The 15,216-nt window shown below is 37.8% G+C and overlaps 1 protein-coding gene across 1 annotated transcript in view; it reads left to right on the top strand.

The window, feature by feature from the left end:
* LOC106871773 (T-complex protein 1 subunit beta) overlaps window positions 1–10,565 on the top strand; it is a 20,602-nt gene extending 10,037 nt beyond the window's left edge. The window contains exons 8-16 of the mRNA XM_014918412.2: window positions 1,184–1,259; window positions 2,154–2,254; window positions 4,046–4,173; window positions 5,214–5,317; window positions 6,195–6,302; window positions 7,140–7,280; window positions 8,616–8,719; window positions 8,844–8,943; window positions 10,147–10,565. Of these exons, the coding sequence (XP_014773898.1) occupies window positions 1,184–1,259; window positions 2,154–2,254; window positions 4,046–4,173; window positions 5,214–5,317; window positions 6,195–6,302; window positions 7,140–7,280; window positions 8,616–8,719; window positions 8,844–8,943; window positions 10,147–10,319 (1,035 nt within the window). The 3' untranslated portion in view covers window positions 10,320–10,565. The remainder of the gene's footprint in view (window positions 1–1,183; window positions 1,260–2,153; window positions 2,255–4,045; window positions 4,174–5,213; window positions 5,318–6,194; window positions 6,303–7,139; window positions 7,281–8,615; window positions 8,720–8,843; window positions 8,944–10,146) is intronic.
* The last annotated feature ends 4,651 nt before the right edge of the window (window positions 10,566–15,216 follow it).

The following is a 15,216-nucleotide window of genomic DNA, read 5'->3' on the forward strand; positions in this document are numbered from 1 at the left end:
CACCACCTCAGCCCAGGTCTTCCTGGGCCTACCTCTTCCACGGGTTCCCTCAACTGTTAGGGTGTGGCACTTTTTCACGCAGCTATCCTCCTCCATTCTCACCACATGTCCATACCAGCGCAATCGTCTCTCTTGCACGCCACAACTGATGCTTCTAATGTTCAGCTTTTCTCTCAAGATACTTACACTCTGACGTTTATCCCTGTTATTCTTTTACTAGTTTCAATACTATAATCATTTTACACTATGAATATAGCTTTATTCCTAAGACAGAAATCATAAGTACTGGTTGATCACTGCGGTTGATGCAGTTGATTTATCCCCTCCCCTGAAATTACTGGTCTTGTGCCAAAATTTGAAGCCATTATTAGCAAACCACCCAAAGTCACCTGAGAATTTCAATGCAAGCCTCATTAGTACATTTGTGAAAATACGTGGTTTCATGTAAACAATTGAGTTACACTCTCCAATATTGTACATGATATCTGAGTGCTGCAAATTTTGGGAGATTTTTTTGAAGGTTTGTAAAGTAAAAAAATAAGTGTTAGTGATAGAATGTCCAACTGTTAAGATATCGTCTTAATTTCCTTCTGTTAGCGTGGAAAAACGGATATAACAACAAATATTATGTGTAGGCTATGGGCAAATATAAACAAAGAAGTTGCTGATCCCTACCTGGACTGTGGGGAGACAAAATTCTCAGCTTCAACACACCACACTGAACATCCATTATGTTGTAGTTATAGGGAGTGTTATTTATGTGTTTTCATTTCCAGTGCCTTCTCACATAGTTGCTTAACCTCAGGTCAATTCTGGTTGAGCAGACTTTCGATTATTCAGGCACAGTGTATCAGAGGTTACATGACTACATTATCCAGCTTGTTTTTTTATTTCACAGTAGAATGTAATTTGAGGGAGATTTTGTCCTATTTCAGCAGATCAAGTTATCCTGTATACGTGTCCTTGTTTGTTCAATAGAGAAGTAGCATTAGATTATCCTATGTGAAACCAGGGGCATACTTAAATAACACCAATTTGTAACACTTGATGAGTTGGGTGCCTCAGTGAAATGGTGTCCCAAGTCTGACTCCAGACACTGTGTCATAGCCTTATTTTCTTTTTAGTTTAATAAAAAAAGATTATTTCAGAATGTTAATCATAAATCAATGTCCTTTGATTCCAGGGAAACATTGACATTTCTGTCATCCAAATCATTAAGAAGTTAGGAAGTGGAATGAAAGATTCTTATCTTGATGAAGGTGAGTAATGCTTTGTTTGTTCATGTAGCTACAGTGTCAATCTCTGCTGTGAAGTTCAAGACATCTAAACCAATATTTGAATGGTGCTACCCTGCAATTGGTGTGGTTGAGCAGCATTCTTCCCAGTCACATGGTCTTGCATTCGTTCCCACTGTGCCATAACTTGGGCAAGTATTTTCTTCCATAGCCCTGGATCACCTAACTAACACCTTGTGATTGAATTTGGTAAAGGGAAATGAAAAGAAGCCCATTAGCATCACCACAGCCTCTGAAACCAATTAAAATACACGTTTGTTTTCCCCATTGTCTGGACATAATATAACTATTATAAATGAGCATCACCATCATACTAATTATGCTGTTCGTTTCCAGGAAATGTCTGGCCCTTGCAGGGATAGCAAAGTGGATATTAAATGATGTGTAGTAGTGATGTTAGATGGGGGTTATGGTTTGGTGACAAGAGCTGGAAATTCCTACAGAGAGGTGCAATTCAGTAGTGGATAGAGTGTTCAGTATATATGTTGTGTTTCTAATATAGTTGGTCAGAAATTCTGGTAATGGCATCAGGGGAGACAATGGATACAACTGTTGTGTAGTGATATTAGTTTGGCACCACATAAAAAGCACTCTGTAAAGTGATTGGTATTAGGAAGGGCATCCAGTTGTAGAAACCATACCAAAACAGATGACTGGTGCCTGGTGCAGCCCTCCAGCTTGCCAGTACCTGGCACACCATCCAACCTACTTAGGTTGTAACACTGGGTCGGCAGTGGTAAGGGTTTACACCTGTGGTTCTGATTTAGAAACACACCTGTACCAGAATCTATAAAAGTAGGTTTCATCTCCCTTTAGTTTTCTCATCATATTAATTTTGAATTGCATTCCTCTTTTCAGGTTTTCTTCTTGACAAAAAGATTGGTGTCAACCAGCCTAAAAGGATAGAAAATGCCAAGATTCTTGTTGCAAATACACCCATGGATGCTGATAAAATCAAAGTAAGAATTTGCTTTTTTGATTGATTTCTTGTTTTAAATCCTTATGTACTTGCTCTGTTTACTATATCGATGCTGCCCATTTTCACTGCATACATTTATGTAGTATTTGATGATGGGTCATGAGGTCATTAATTGAACGAAAAGGACAAAATTCTTGCAATCATAGCTGTGTGGTTAAGAAGCTTGCTCTCGGTCATGCTGCACAGCACCTTGGCTGAGTGTCTTCTATTATAGCCCTAGGCCAATCAATGCCTTGTGAGTTTGGTAGGCAGAAACAGTATGGAAATCTGTCACATATGTTTGTCTCCCACCACTGCTTGACAACCATTGTTGATTTATTTGCCAAAGGAGACTAATTGAATAAGTGCTGTGGTCAATTTGTTCAGTTAAACCAGTGGTTCTTAACTGGAGTCTGCGTAAGATTTTACACGCAATAAATTGGTTATGTTTTTACAAATACACAAAATCTTTCAACATTTTTGTTTATACAATTCCTAATAATAATAATTATTGATTACAGAAATATAATGTGACCTTTTTAAACATCAAATGGCTGTGAGAGTCCAGTAGAGTAAAATAGGAATCAAAGAGATCCATAGGCAAAAAAAATGGTTGAGAACCACTGGGTTAAGCCCTTCAAGACAGTGCTCCAGCATGACCATGGTCAAACAATAGGTCTCCCTTCTCCTTACCTTGTTATCTAAGAGGAAAAACTGCCAATTTAGGTTGATGCAGCTTCACACCAGTGTCATGGCAGGCTTTGCTGTCAGAATGCAAAAAGCTGGAACAGATACTGCAAAGCATCTTATCCAACCCTCTAGTAGTTCTGCCAGTCCTTGGCAAGATTTGAACTTAGAATATAGAGAGAGTTGGAGCAAATATCCAAAACTCTAATGACTGCCAATTCATTGTCATAGTTGGCAATTTGAGGAAATGGTAATGGTGATGATTTACCGTTAAGGTGATTAAGAAGTTTGCTTATCAACCACATGCTTTTGGTTTTAGTACTATTGTGTGGCATCTTTAGTAAGTGTCTTCTATTATGGCCTTGGGCCAACCAAAGCTTTGTGAGTAGATTTAGTAAGTAGAAATTGAAAGAAGCTCATAGTGTGTTTCTTTGTGAAAAATAGTTGTTAAATGGTTATAATGATATATATGAGCACCACTTTAAAAAGCACCCTTTACACTGTCAAGTGATTAATGTTAGGAAAAGCATCCAGTCATAGGAATCCTGCCAAAACAGACAGGAGCACTTTGTCAAGCCAGCCAGCCCATGCCAGCATGGAAAATAGATGTTAAATAATGATTTTTTATCTATTTGTGTATACACAAACACATTTGTGTTTCCTTGTCTTGACATCATGTGGTAGTTGTAAAATAAGTGTCAGTCATTCATTTCTAATATTCTGAGAGAACATGTCCGGTCATGAGGAAATATTACCTTGCTTGGAAACAGGTGAGGGTTGATGATAAGAAAGACAACTGTCCATATAAAAATTTACCTCAATAAAACTCTGTCTAACCCATGCTGGCATAGAAAAGTGGACGGTAAACAATGCTGTTATTTCTATCTGGTGAAATGACCATATCCAGTTCCTTCACTGACTCATATGACCTGTTTTTACTTTACTCTTTATAGATATTTCACTTTCTTCAAACACTTATTTTCTTGGAGAATAGTCATAAATATCACAGTTCCCTTTAAACTTATTCTGGTAATATAATTAAATAAAATACTCTCATTACTGCTGGTGTTTTAGAGTGTTTTTTAAAGGATTTGTTGTTTTCTAGGTATTTGGTTCCCGAGTGAAAGTTGATGCCATTTCTAAAGTTGCAGAACTGGAGGTAGCAGAAAGAGAGAAGATGAAGGATAAAGTAAATAAAATATTGAAACATGGCTGTAATGTCTTTATTAACAGGTGGGTTACAGTGTTTCTGTGTATAAAATATATACAAGAAGCCTATTGTGTGTGTGTCTTTGTGTCTATCCCTACTACCACAACTGGTATTGGTGTGTTTTACATCCTTGTAACTTAGCTGTTCAGCAAAATACACTGATAGAATAAGTACCAGGGTTAACAAAATTAAGTACTGGGGTCGATTCATTCAACTAAAACTTCTTCATGGTGGTATCCCAGCATGGCCACAGTCTAATGATTGAAACAAGTAAGAAATAAGATATTAACTATGACAGATTTCTTTCAAGAGGTGAGTTATAATTTCTGTGTATGTTATATTAGCTATTGCTGTAATGTTTTTAACAACTCAGTCATTCTGTGTGTGTGCATTTTAGTCAGCAAAGGTTACAAAGTAACTCAAAGATCAAAAGTTTTGCACATGGCATTTGTCACTTCATAACTTCTATTAAAAATGAAAATAAAATGTTGTTTACTCGTGTTATTTATGTCATACATACAAATTTATTAACTTCTGGACAAGAAATAAAATCGTTTTTTAACAGTGGAACTCGAGGTAGATGAAGCTATAAATAATAGCATGTATATATTGGGTTTAAAAAAATAAATCTTTGATACAAAAATTCAAAGGCTACCCATGGGAATTTAACCCACATCTGAAAACATGACAAGCATTCTACCAGATGTAGGTCTGTATCCCACAGGCAGTCTTTGACTTTTTCTATCCAAGTGTTTTTTTTAACCCAATATATTTTAAAGCTTTATCTACTTCAAGTTTCACCATTAAAAGGAATTCATATACACATGTGTTTGAGTTCTACCTCACTTGTTTGTACTACCAAACCGCTGTGTATGTGTATAGTGAAGTTATAGTATCATTGACAGGTCCGATGAGAGGTTCTGTTTTCTGTTCTTCAGTATGTTAGTGTACATGTTTCTTTATGTTAATGTCTGTTATATTGTGTGTAATCTGTATGCATCCTTCCTCTGTCTATACCATGTCATCACTACACTATTATCAAGACTGTCATGTTATATTCCAGACAACTTATCTACAACTACCCTGAACAACTTTTCTCTGATGCTGGTGTCATGGCCATTGAACATGCAGACTTTGAAGGGGTTGAGCGCTTGGCTCTGGTTACAGGTAGTTATTTGTTTTTATTCTGTTAGAAGCACAATGTTCTCTGTCTCACACAGCCAGAGCATGTTTTAATTGGGACTTCTACTTATCTATGGTTTAGTTTAAAATATTTGAATTAATCTTCAGCATCAGTTGCCTCTATTGTATAGCAACCAGTGATTAGGCTTCAGCCATGTTTGAGACAGAGGTGCATGGCTTAGTGGTTAGGGTGTTGGATTCACGACTGTAAGATTGTGGTTTTGATCCCTAGACCAGACGATCCATTGTGTTCTTGAGCAAAACACTTCATTTCACATCACTCCAGTCTACTCAGCTGTAGAAATGAGTTTAGCTTGGAGATGGCTTTGCCGGGCTTGCTCACCCTAGATACGCTGCATGGCTGCAGTGCTCCAACAACCCCTTAAGGGGTTAAGGGACTTGTCAATTGTCATATTGAGACACTAGCTTCTAGTTAAATATGTTGATCCAAATATATATATACACACACACATGTTTCAATGACTTCAGACTGAGACACAGAAAGTTCTGGGCATGAATCAAACTTGGAACATGGTGGAAAATAGTCAATTATTGCAAAATAATTTTATCTAGCGCTCTGTTGATTCTACCACCTATTCATTGTATATCATTGCTACACTTCCCTATTTGGTGCATTCAGCAGTCGTTTGTTTTGCTAATATTGATATCCATTTAAGATATTTTCTGCAACACACACACAGCAAATTTCTTTCTTCAATTTCTTAAGCAGTCTCATAGAGATGTGGAAATCCCTAATTGAAAAGCACTATGTTACTTATGTAATAAGCCACAGTTCAGTTACCTCCTCTCTTTAATTAAACAGACTTTTGTAAGCATTACAAATGGTAAATTCTTGTTTCAGGTGCAGAGATTGTGTCAACCTTTGATGCTCCAGACTGTGTCAAAATTGGTCACTGTGACATTATAGAAGAAGTTATGATTGGAGAAGATAAGTTGATCAAATTCTCAGGTAACTTGTGTTGAATATTTAGTATACTTTTTTTAGTAATTTTACTGTAGATTTATCAATGATTGGCAACTGAAAATTGAGAATATCTTGGATTTGATTATTTGGATTTAATCTTTGGAAATAAACTCAAGTGTTTAGAGTTTTCCATCTTAATAGAAGAAACTGCAGTGAATTTGTTGATTTTGCCCTATCAACCCTGATCAAATAAATGTATAATCAAAGGTGTTGTTATGGCTGTTTTTGGGGGGTTTTTTTCTCCATATGTAATATAGTTAGGTGCTGGTAACATAAAGGACACCCAGTACACTCTGTAAAGTGGTTGGCATTAGGAAGGGCATCCAACCACAGAAACCAAACCAAAACAGACTGTAGTTGTTGCAGTTCTCTGGCTTATCAGCTCTGGTCAAACCATCTAACCCATGCCAGCATGGAAAACAAATGTTAAATAATGATGATTCAATCCATCTTTCTCTTTAAGGTAGTAGTGTTGGTTTACGAAAATTTGCTCTTCTTGCAGCTCAGACAGCCACATTTGGCCTTGTGAATTTGTCTGTGAGAGTAATTATAGCTGCAAATATTTCTGTGAGGTGGGCCGGGGCCTGGAAAGTGTTCCCCTATTTACTATACATTTGCTAAGGAACAGCTATACTTAAAGGTGTTTCTTTTACTGAGAACACCAAGGACATTTCATCAGCGAATTGAATGTTCAAAATAGGAAGGTAAATTATCAGCAACACATCTTTTAGGGAAGTGAGTAACAATTATGTTCAATAGGCATGCAGAGTGCTTTGTTATTTGTTGTCCTGAATTAATGTTTGGTATGTTGTTTTGTTTCAGGTGTAGCTCTTGGTGAAGCATGTAGTGTTGTTCTGCGTGGTGCTACTCAACAGATCTTAGATGAAGCAGAAAGGTCTCTCCATGATTCTCTATGTGTACTCTCACAGACAGTCAAGGAAACTAAGACTGTTCATGGCGCAGGTTTGTAGATTTTTTACTTTATGCAGTAACGCACAAACTCATGTAATGAATTAATGCATAAATGTTTTATTCCATGTACTTTCTTTAATTTTCTAAACTGGTTTCACTTTTCTGATCATAGTTGAAGGGTAATAATTAGTATATTGTATACAATCATTGAGTTCAGGAGAGCAAATAGTGTTATAGTAGTGATAGACAAGACAGATGGGATGCAACTAAGGAGTATGTCGGTATTGTGTGTTTGCAATTGAAGTTGAGTTTATCTTCTATAAACAGTAGCAGGTTGTGTGATTTTAACAATTTTGCTCCACAACCATGTGGTTTTCCATGGATTCATTTGTCAGCACTAAGTGAAATGATTGCATTCTTTGTTGATGTTACAAACCATTTGTTCTCAGCTTTCAAAGATTCTTGGAATTAAAAAAAAAACCCTATGTTAGGAGCAGGTATTAGCTGGTGATAGGAAGAATAAGCAACTGTAAAATCTTGCCTCAACTCCCTTTCAATCTCCTACTGACATGGAAAAATGGACATTAAGCCAACAGAAAGCATGTAAAATGTTGGTTATCTTAGACACAAAACTGTACATATGTAAGGATGATAGAGGTGGAAGCATAGCTGTGTGGCTGAGAAGCTTGCTCTGCAACCATGTTGTCTTGGGCAAGTGTCTTCTATTGTAGCCTTGGGCCAACCAAAGCCTTGTGAGTGGATTTAGTAGATGGAAACTGAAAGAAACCAATATCACAACAGAATTGAGATCCTAAAACCAAGGTAAGGTGCCAGTTGAAAAGCACCTGCGATGGTGCCACATAAAAAGTACCCAGTACACTGTGGAGTGGTTGGTGTTAGGAAGAGCATCCAACTGCAGTAACCAAGCCAAAACAGACTACGGAACCTGGTACAGCCCCTGAACATACCAGTTCCGGTCAAGCCAGCCAACTTATACCAGCATGGAAAGCAGGCATTAAATGATGTGTTAGTGTGTACTCTTGTCTGGACATCATGTGATGTTTGTCAATGAGCAAGTTTGTTCATTTCCCAATCTTCCATGCAAAACATGCCTAGCATATGGGAAAATATTACATTGCTTGAAAACAAGTGAGGATTGGCTATAGAGAATCTACCTCCACAAAATTGTCTGATCTATGCAAGCAAGGGAAAAACGATAAATGATTAATTAATTCTCAATACATTACTGGTAGTTATCAGTCCCAAAAAAGATGAAAAGTAAGTCCTTCTTTGCAGGATTTAAAAGACAAAATAATTTTTTTTTTTTAAATCCCACAAAAGTCACATTTTACGAATTCTTTAATTTCGCTGTTTCGTATATTTCAGGTTGTAGTGAAATGCTAATGGCAGAAGCTGTTAGTAATCTTGCTGCTAAGACTCCGGGCAAAGAAGCTGTTGCTATGGAAGCATTTGCTAAATCTTTAAGAATGGTAAGATATTTTAGTAAACACTTTCTTTTATTCTTTTTGTAATTCTAGTTATTACTGAATTTATTTTTATGTTTTAATGTGGCCTTTTAACATTTTTCTTTTTACTCCACCCTTTGAATTTCAGATCCCTACAATAATAGCTGATAATGGTGGGTATGACAGCTCTGAACTTGTCACACAACTCCGTGCTGCACACACACAAGGCAAAGTTACTTATGGTCTTGGTAAGTCTTACAACATGTCAACTTGTCATTTTCTCCCTCCTTCCTTTCTGCTTTCTTATATTCATTATATCTTTATTATAGTCTGTAGCCCCAGATTAGTCCTGATCCATATCAACAGTTTTCCAGTTGTGAACATCTTGTAAGTCAGGGCAGACTGGCCCTCATGCCGGTGGCATGTAAAAGCACCCACTACACTCTTAGAGTGGTTGGCATTAGGAAGGGCAGATCAGATTGGAGCCTGGTGCAGCCATCTGGTTTGCCAGTCCTCAGTCAAATCGTCCAACCCATGCTAGCATGGAAAGCAGACGTTAAACAATGATGATGATGATGTTGGCTTCATTTCAAGTACTACTACAAATTATGGTTAACATTCACCTTTCCATGCTGGCATGGGTTGGACATCTCATCCAGGTTGGTAAACAACAAGGCTGATAAAGAAGCCTTCCAGAAATTGTTCAACCTGCTTGAAATAGTAGCCATATCTCCTTCGAACCACACTCTACTGTCTTAAGGAATTACATAATGGACAATGTAGTCCTAGATATACAAAAGCTGGGTGGTCATACCTGGAATGCCTTTGATCATTGGCCTACTGAGCTCAGCTAAACAGCAACAATCTTAGGTATGTCTGTCTGTTTATTGGAGCTCTTGTCTGTCCAAGCTATGCTCTTCAGAGTATTCAAACTCCTCATTAGTAAGCAAGCTAAGGTAAAACATCAATCTATCATTTCTATGGTTCTTCTAGTTTGGTGTCTTGATAACTTACATTACTTCTAAGATCAGAGTTGTGAAGTACCTGTTATATTTTCAAAATTGTTCCAATTTTGTAATGGAAGAATGGACTATCATTGATTGATTGATTACTAATTTATCTATTAATGTTCCTTCAGAGTATTCTAGCCAACCGCATGCTGGAAGCTACTGAACTGATGACAATGGTCTATGTGATCCCAACCAATTGACATTGGCGCTTCAGTCAGCAGGCCAACATCATATTGACTATCTGTACTTTCATAAGCTTATTTTTAATATAGAAAACAAGGACTTTTTATTGAAAACCTCTGAAAGTAATTACTTGTACAATTTCCTGGCAGTATTGGTTTTTCTGTGTGTGTATGCACTTGCATGCTAAATGTGTTTCATCAAAACTAAAAACAAAACAGTTGTTAACTCTCGTGCTTTTATTTCAATTTCTTTTGACAGACATGAACAATGGTGTGATAGCAGACATCTCAGTTCTTGGAGTGACTGAATCATTGAAGGTGAAACGCCAGGTGTTGACCAGCGCATCAGAAGCTGCCGAAATGATTCTGCGAGTTGATGATATTGTGAAGGCTGCCCCAAGGAAACGACAGCCAGATATGCGCCCTCATTAAGTCGTTAAATTAGACTGTTTCCAATTATTTACTACTACTATAATTATTATTACCACCAAGCCTATTTTGTGTTCATTGTTTTTGCTTCTGTCTTTAACTGTGCTATCCAGTTGGTCACATCCTCGGCTCATTGAGAACAACAGACTTCAAGTGACATGATCCAAGCTATAGTCATGTTCTCTGCTTTTCATACCATTAAAATATATATATATACACCAATAAATTGTGTTTTTACTTTTTTGTTCAGGCACTTGTTTTGTTCTTTTTTACTGTTTCTCATAGTTGAGGTGGGGGTGAGGATACAAACTTCCTTAGTTAATGAAATTATGATGGCTTTAAACATTTTGAACATGTTCAAAGGAGAAGAGTTACATGGTGCTTATTTTCTCATCGTTAATAGAGTGAAGAAGGGCAAAAATGTTTCCCTATTATCTGGTGGAAAGTGGAGCTGGCGTTTGTTTGAGAATGTGGATGACGGAAGAGAAAGGAAACAAAAACAAGAGATCTGGATATTATCTTCTGAGGAGTAGCAGGCACTGCTGTGTGAATATCTAGGCAGGCACTGCCTGGGAGAAACTGAGGGTATGAAGAGTAAAAAGTGTGAGAGGCAGAGTGTGGTCTACCTCTAATTTTGTTTCTACCTTCCTACCATCTTCCAGTTCTTTCCTTCTACTCCTATTTTCCATCTGCCTCTCCTTCACATCCTCTTCCTCCACTTATCCTTTTTCTTTGTCTTCCATTTCCTCTTTTTATATTCCTACCTCCTCCTCCTGAAACTTCCATCTCCTTTTCTATGATATATTTTTGTGTAGGCTTCACATTCAATCAATCACATCTGTAAAAGCCATGTGGAGATATATGGCCATTTTGTAGGGAAACAATCACCATTGCCATCAGTTTTAGATTATCTGGTTATCAGCACCTGAAATATTCTTCTCCAAGGCACAGGTTTGGCCAGAGATTAGGTGGGGTTTTTCCTTGTTTGGTTGAGAAGTTTGCTTCCCAACCATGTGGTCTTTGATTTGGTCCCACAGCAGAGCACCTTTGGTAAGTGTATTCTACTATGACCCCTGGCTGATCTAGCTTTGTGAATAGATTTCGTACACAGAAACTGAAAGACACCTGTTTCACATGCATGTGTTTGTGTCTTATCTTGACATTGCATGATTGTTGAAAAATGTATGTTATTCATTTCCAATATTCTGCAAAAACAATATTGGCTGCCTTAATTCCACATCCATATCTGTGTCTATGCACACAACTTTAAAAAATGCTCATGTACCATTTGTTTCACCAATAATGAGATAACAAGGAAACCCGTACACAGTTGCTTGTGTGAAAAAAATCTAAGAGCACTATTGGTAATGTAAAATCCAGTACATGTTGCATGATCAGATCTTCAGTGACTAAACTGACAATACTAAAACCTCGATAAAGAGGATGAGCTTAAGACATACTATATCAAGCACAACCAGAGTCCAAAAATGCAGCCCTACCATGTATAATCAAGTACTGTTCTATGGCTGATAATCTTGAATAGTGTGGACTGCTAGCACTGTTACGAACAGCAACTGCATTCTCAATTGAGATTATTCAGGTAACCTGTTCTGACATTCAACAATGTCTATCAAAAACAAATTTCCGGTGGTTCCATGTTAAACAAAAATTGTCTTCTGTAATGATCAAAATAATTGGTGACATCAGACTCGGGAGGAATAGTTTTCTTCATACTACTAGTGGAATAGAAAACCCATTTTTGATAGGTGAACTTCTGCCACAATTTAGGTTTAAGTAACTCAAGCAGTTGTAAATTTGCTCACAAGTTGCAGGACTGCTTGGTTTGCTTTTTAAACTGTCTTTCAATCTTGTGCACAGTGATTTACCTGTAAGCAATATTGATAAAGGATCTGAATAGGCAAAGGTCCTCACAAAAGCCCAGAACAACCATTTCGAGCGTGGCCGTTGCCAGTATCGCCTGACTGGCCTTCGTGTAGGTGACACGTAAAAGCACCCACTACACTCTCTGAGTGGTTGGCGTTGGAAGGGCATCCAGCTGTAGAAACTCTGCCAAATTTAGATTGGAGCCTGGTGTTGCCATCCGGTTTCACCAGTCCTCAGTCAAGTCGTTCAACCCATGCTAGCATGGAAAGCGGACGTTAAACGATGATGATGATGAATGCACAGTATCTCAAAAACTTGGATTTGAGTGAGGCCTTCACTTGCACTTTACAAGATCTCAGAGATAACACATCATGGGTGGAGTCATAGTCTTTACTCTGATGAGTTGAGAACATGCCTCAAAAAGCCTACATTTGGGGACAAGTGGACAAACTTCATCTTCCTACCAGAATGAGAGTGGCTCATAACTGATGTCTCAGCCACTCGATTTCTATAGTTTTATTTCGGTAAGAAATGGTCAGTAACTAGTTACTACCAAGTGGAAGTGTCAAAATACCAAAACATTGTGGAACAATCATTAACATAGTTGCAGGCGTAGCTGATTAAAAAGCTTTGGTTGGCCCGAGGCTATAGTAGAAGACATTTGCCCAAGGTGCCACACAATGGGGCTGAATGCAGAACCATGTAGTTGGTGAGCGAGCTACTTACCACACGGTCACTCCTGATCCCTGTAACATAGTGGTTCAACAGAAGAGACTCAATAAAATAAGTACTATACTAAACAAAAAGTACTGGTGTTGATTTGTTTGACCAAACCTTTCAACATGGCCACACTCCAGTTAAGGAAACCAGTCAAAGGTAAATGAAAAATTCATTGCAAAAGCAATACTTCATTCTTGTATTTGTTCCAGTCATTTGACTGCAGCCATGGCTTTTAGTCAAAAGAATCAACCCCATTACATATTTCTTTTTAGTCTGGTACTTATTCTATCAGCCTCTTTTTGCCGAACTGCTAGGTTACAGGGATGTAAACACACCAGCACTGCTTGTCATGGGGGGGGGGGACAAACACACACACACATATGTATGACGGGCCTCTTTCAGTTTCCCATCTACCAAATCCACTCAAGGCTTTGGTTGGCCTGAGGCTATAACAGAGGACACTTGCCCAAGGTGCCACACAGTGAGACTGAACCTAGAACCATGTAGTTGGGAAGCAAGTGTCTTAAACTCTCACAGCATTATAGAAAACATGACTGGCTTTCTGAACATGCAGTCCTGGTTCACAAAACTGATGTTGTGCAGCATATTAACATCACCATCACTCAACAGGTTCCAGTACATTAACAGTTGATGTTAAGGATATTGTCCAAGACCAGAGTTTCATAGTTTTCTTCAACTTACTGCTGTCCCTATTTACAATCTGTGGTTGAATAAATGTTACCACAAAATTTTAACGCATCAAAACTCTGTAATGAAAAAGGTGTCAGAACTTATGTGGCCCATGTGATCAAAGCCACCATTATGACTGGTTGTGTTAAAGGAAATGTTTTCATTCCACACATTCCATCATCCCATTAATTATGTCATTTCATGTCAAGTGCCTTCAGCTTCTTGTGATTCTGTATTTTTCTATGACTATCCAGTTTCATGGAAAGTCCCTCAAGGTTGCTGGTGTTGAACTGAAAAGTTCATGTTACTTTCATGGTCAGCTCTATGATGTATGCTGACATTCTGGGCCAAGCAGACATCTTTTCATCTGAACACCAAACAACAAAAGCTGAAATGTTGTCTACTGCAGAGATTGAATGAGTTTCTATTAGAATTGCTTTTGTTCGAAGTAGTAATAAAACACCATTCCAAAGACTCCACATAAAATAGAAATGTGGGAATAATTGAAACATGCGCTTGCATTACAATAAGAATATATATTATTGTACTACATGTAAACTTGCTAAAAGTCATTTAAGTTTTACACAAAAATTGTTTCAATATATTCAGCACTCAAGCCATACCAGGTACCTCTGTCTGTGTGTGTACATGTGTTTGTTTTACGTTTACACTACTTTTAACAATCATTGCCAAGTAATCTATTGATTTGACAAAGAGATGTCCATAGATTAAACCTTCAAAGCCTGTGGCTGCAGTCCAATAAGAGAAAAAAAGATTGCATATCATCATCATTTTAATGTCAACTTCTCCATGTTTGCCTGGGTCAGATGGAATTTGCAGAAAATAATTTTCTACAGCTGGATGCCCTTACTATCGCTGACCTTCTCCTCTTTCCAAGTTAGGTAATTTTTTACCCATGGAGTGGCTGTGTGGTAAGTAGCTTGCTTACCAACCACATGGTTCTGGGTTCATTCACACTGCATGGCACCTTGGGCAAGTGTCTTCTACTGTAGCCTCGGGCCAACCAAAGCCTTGTGAGTGAATTTGGTAGACAGAAACTGAAAGAAGCCCGTCGTATGTGTGTATATATATGTGTGTGTGTGTGTATATGTTTGTGTGTCGGTTTCCCCCCACTCCCAACATCGCTTGACAACCAATGATGGTGTGTTTATGTCCCTGTAACTTAGCGGTTCAGCAAAAGAAACCGATAGAATAAGTACTAGGCGTCCAAGGAATAAGTCCTGGGGTCGATTTGCTCAACTAAAGGTGGTGCTCCACCATGGCCACAGTCAAATGACTGAAACAAGTACAGAGAGTATGGCTTGATATGTTTTTACAGAAGATTAGGAAGGGAAGACAACACTTGCAATCATGCCGTGCCAAGACAAGGAGACATGAACTCACACAAATGTACACACACACACATACATACATACATACAATACAATTACAAAGAATATGGAGACAGGTACATCTTCAAATTTATCTAATAATTAAACAATAATACACACGCACCTGCATACACAGACACACACACATACATATAAACACGTGTGTGTGTATATATATATATATATATATATATATATATATATATATATATATA

The sequence above is a fragment of the Octopus bimaculoides genome, chromosome 19 (genome assembly GCF_001194135.2).
Source record: "Octopus bimaculoides isolate UCB-OBI-ISO-001 chromosome 19, ASM119413v2, whole genome shotgun sequence".
Lineage (NCBI taxonomy): Eukaryota > Metazoa > Mollusca > Cephalopoda > Octopoda > Octopodidae > Octopus > Octopus bimaculoides.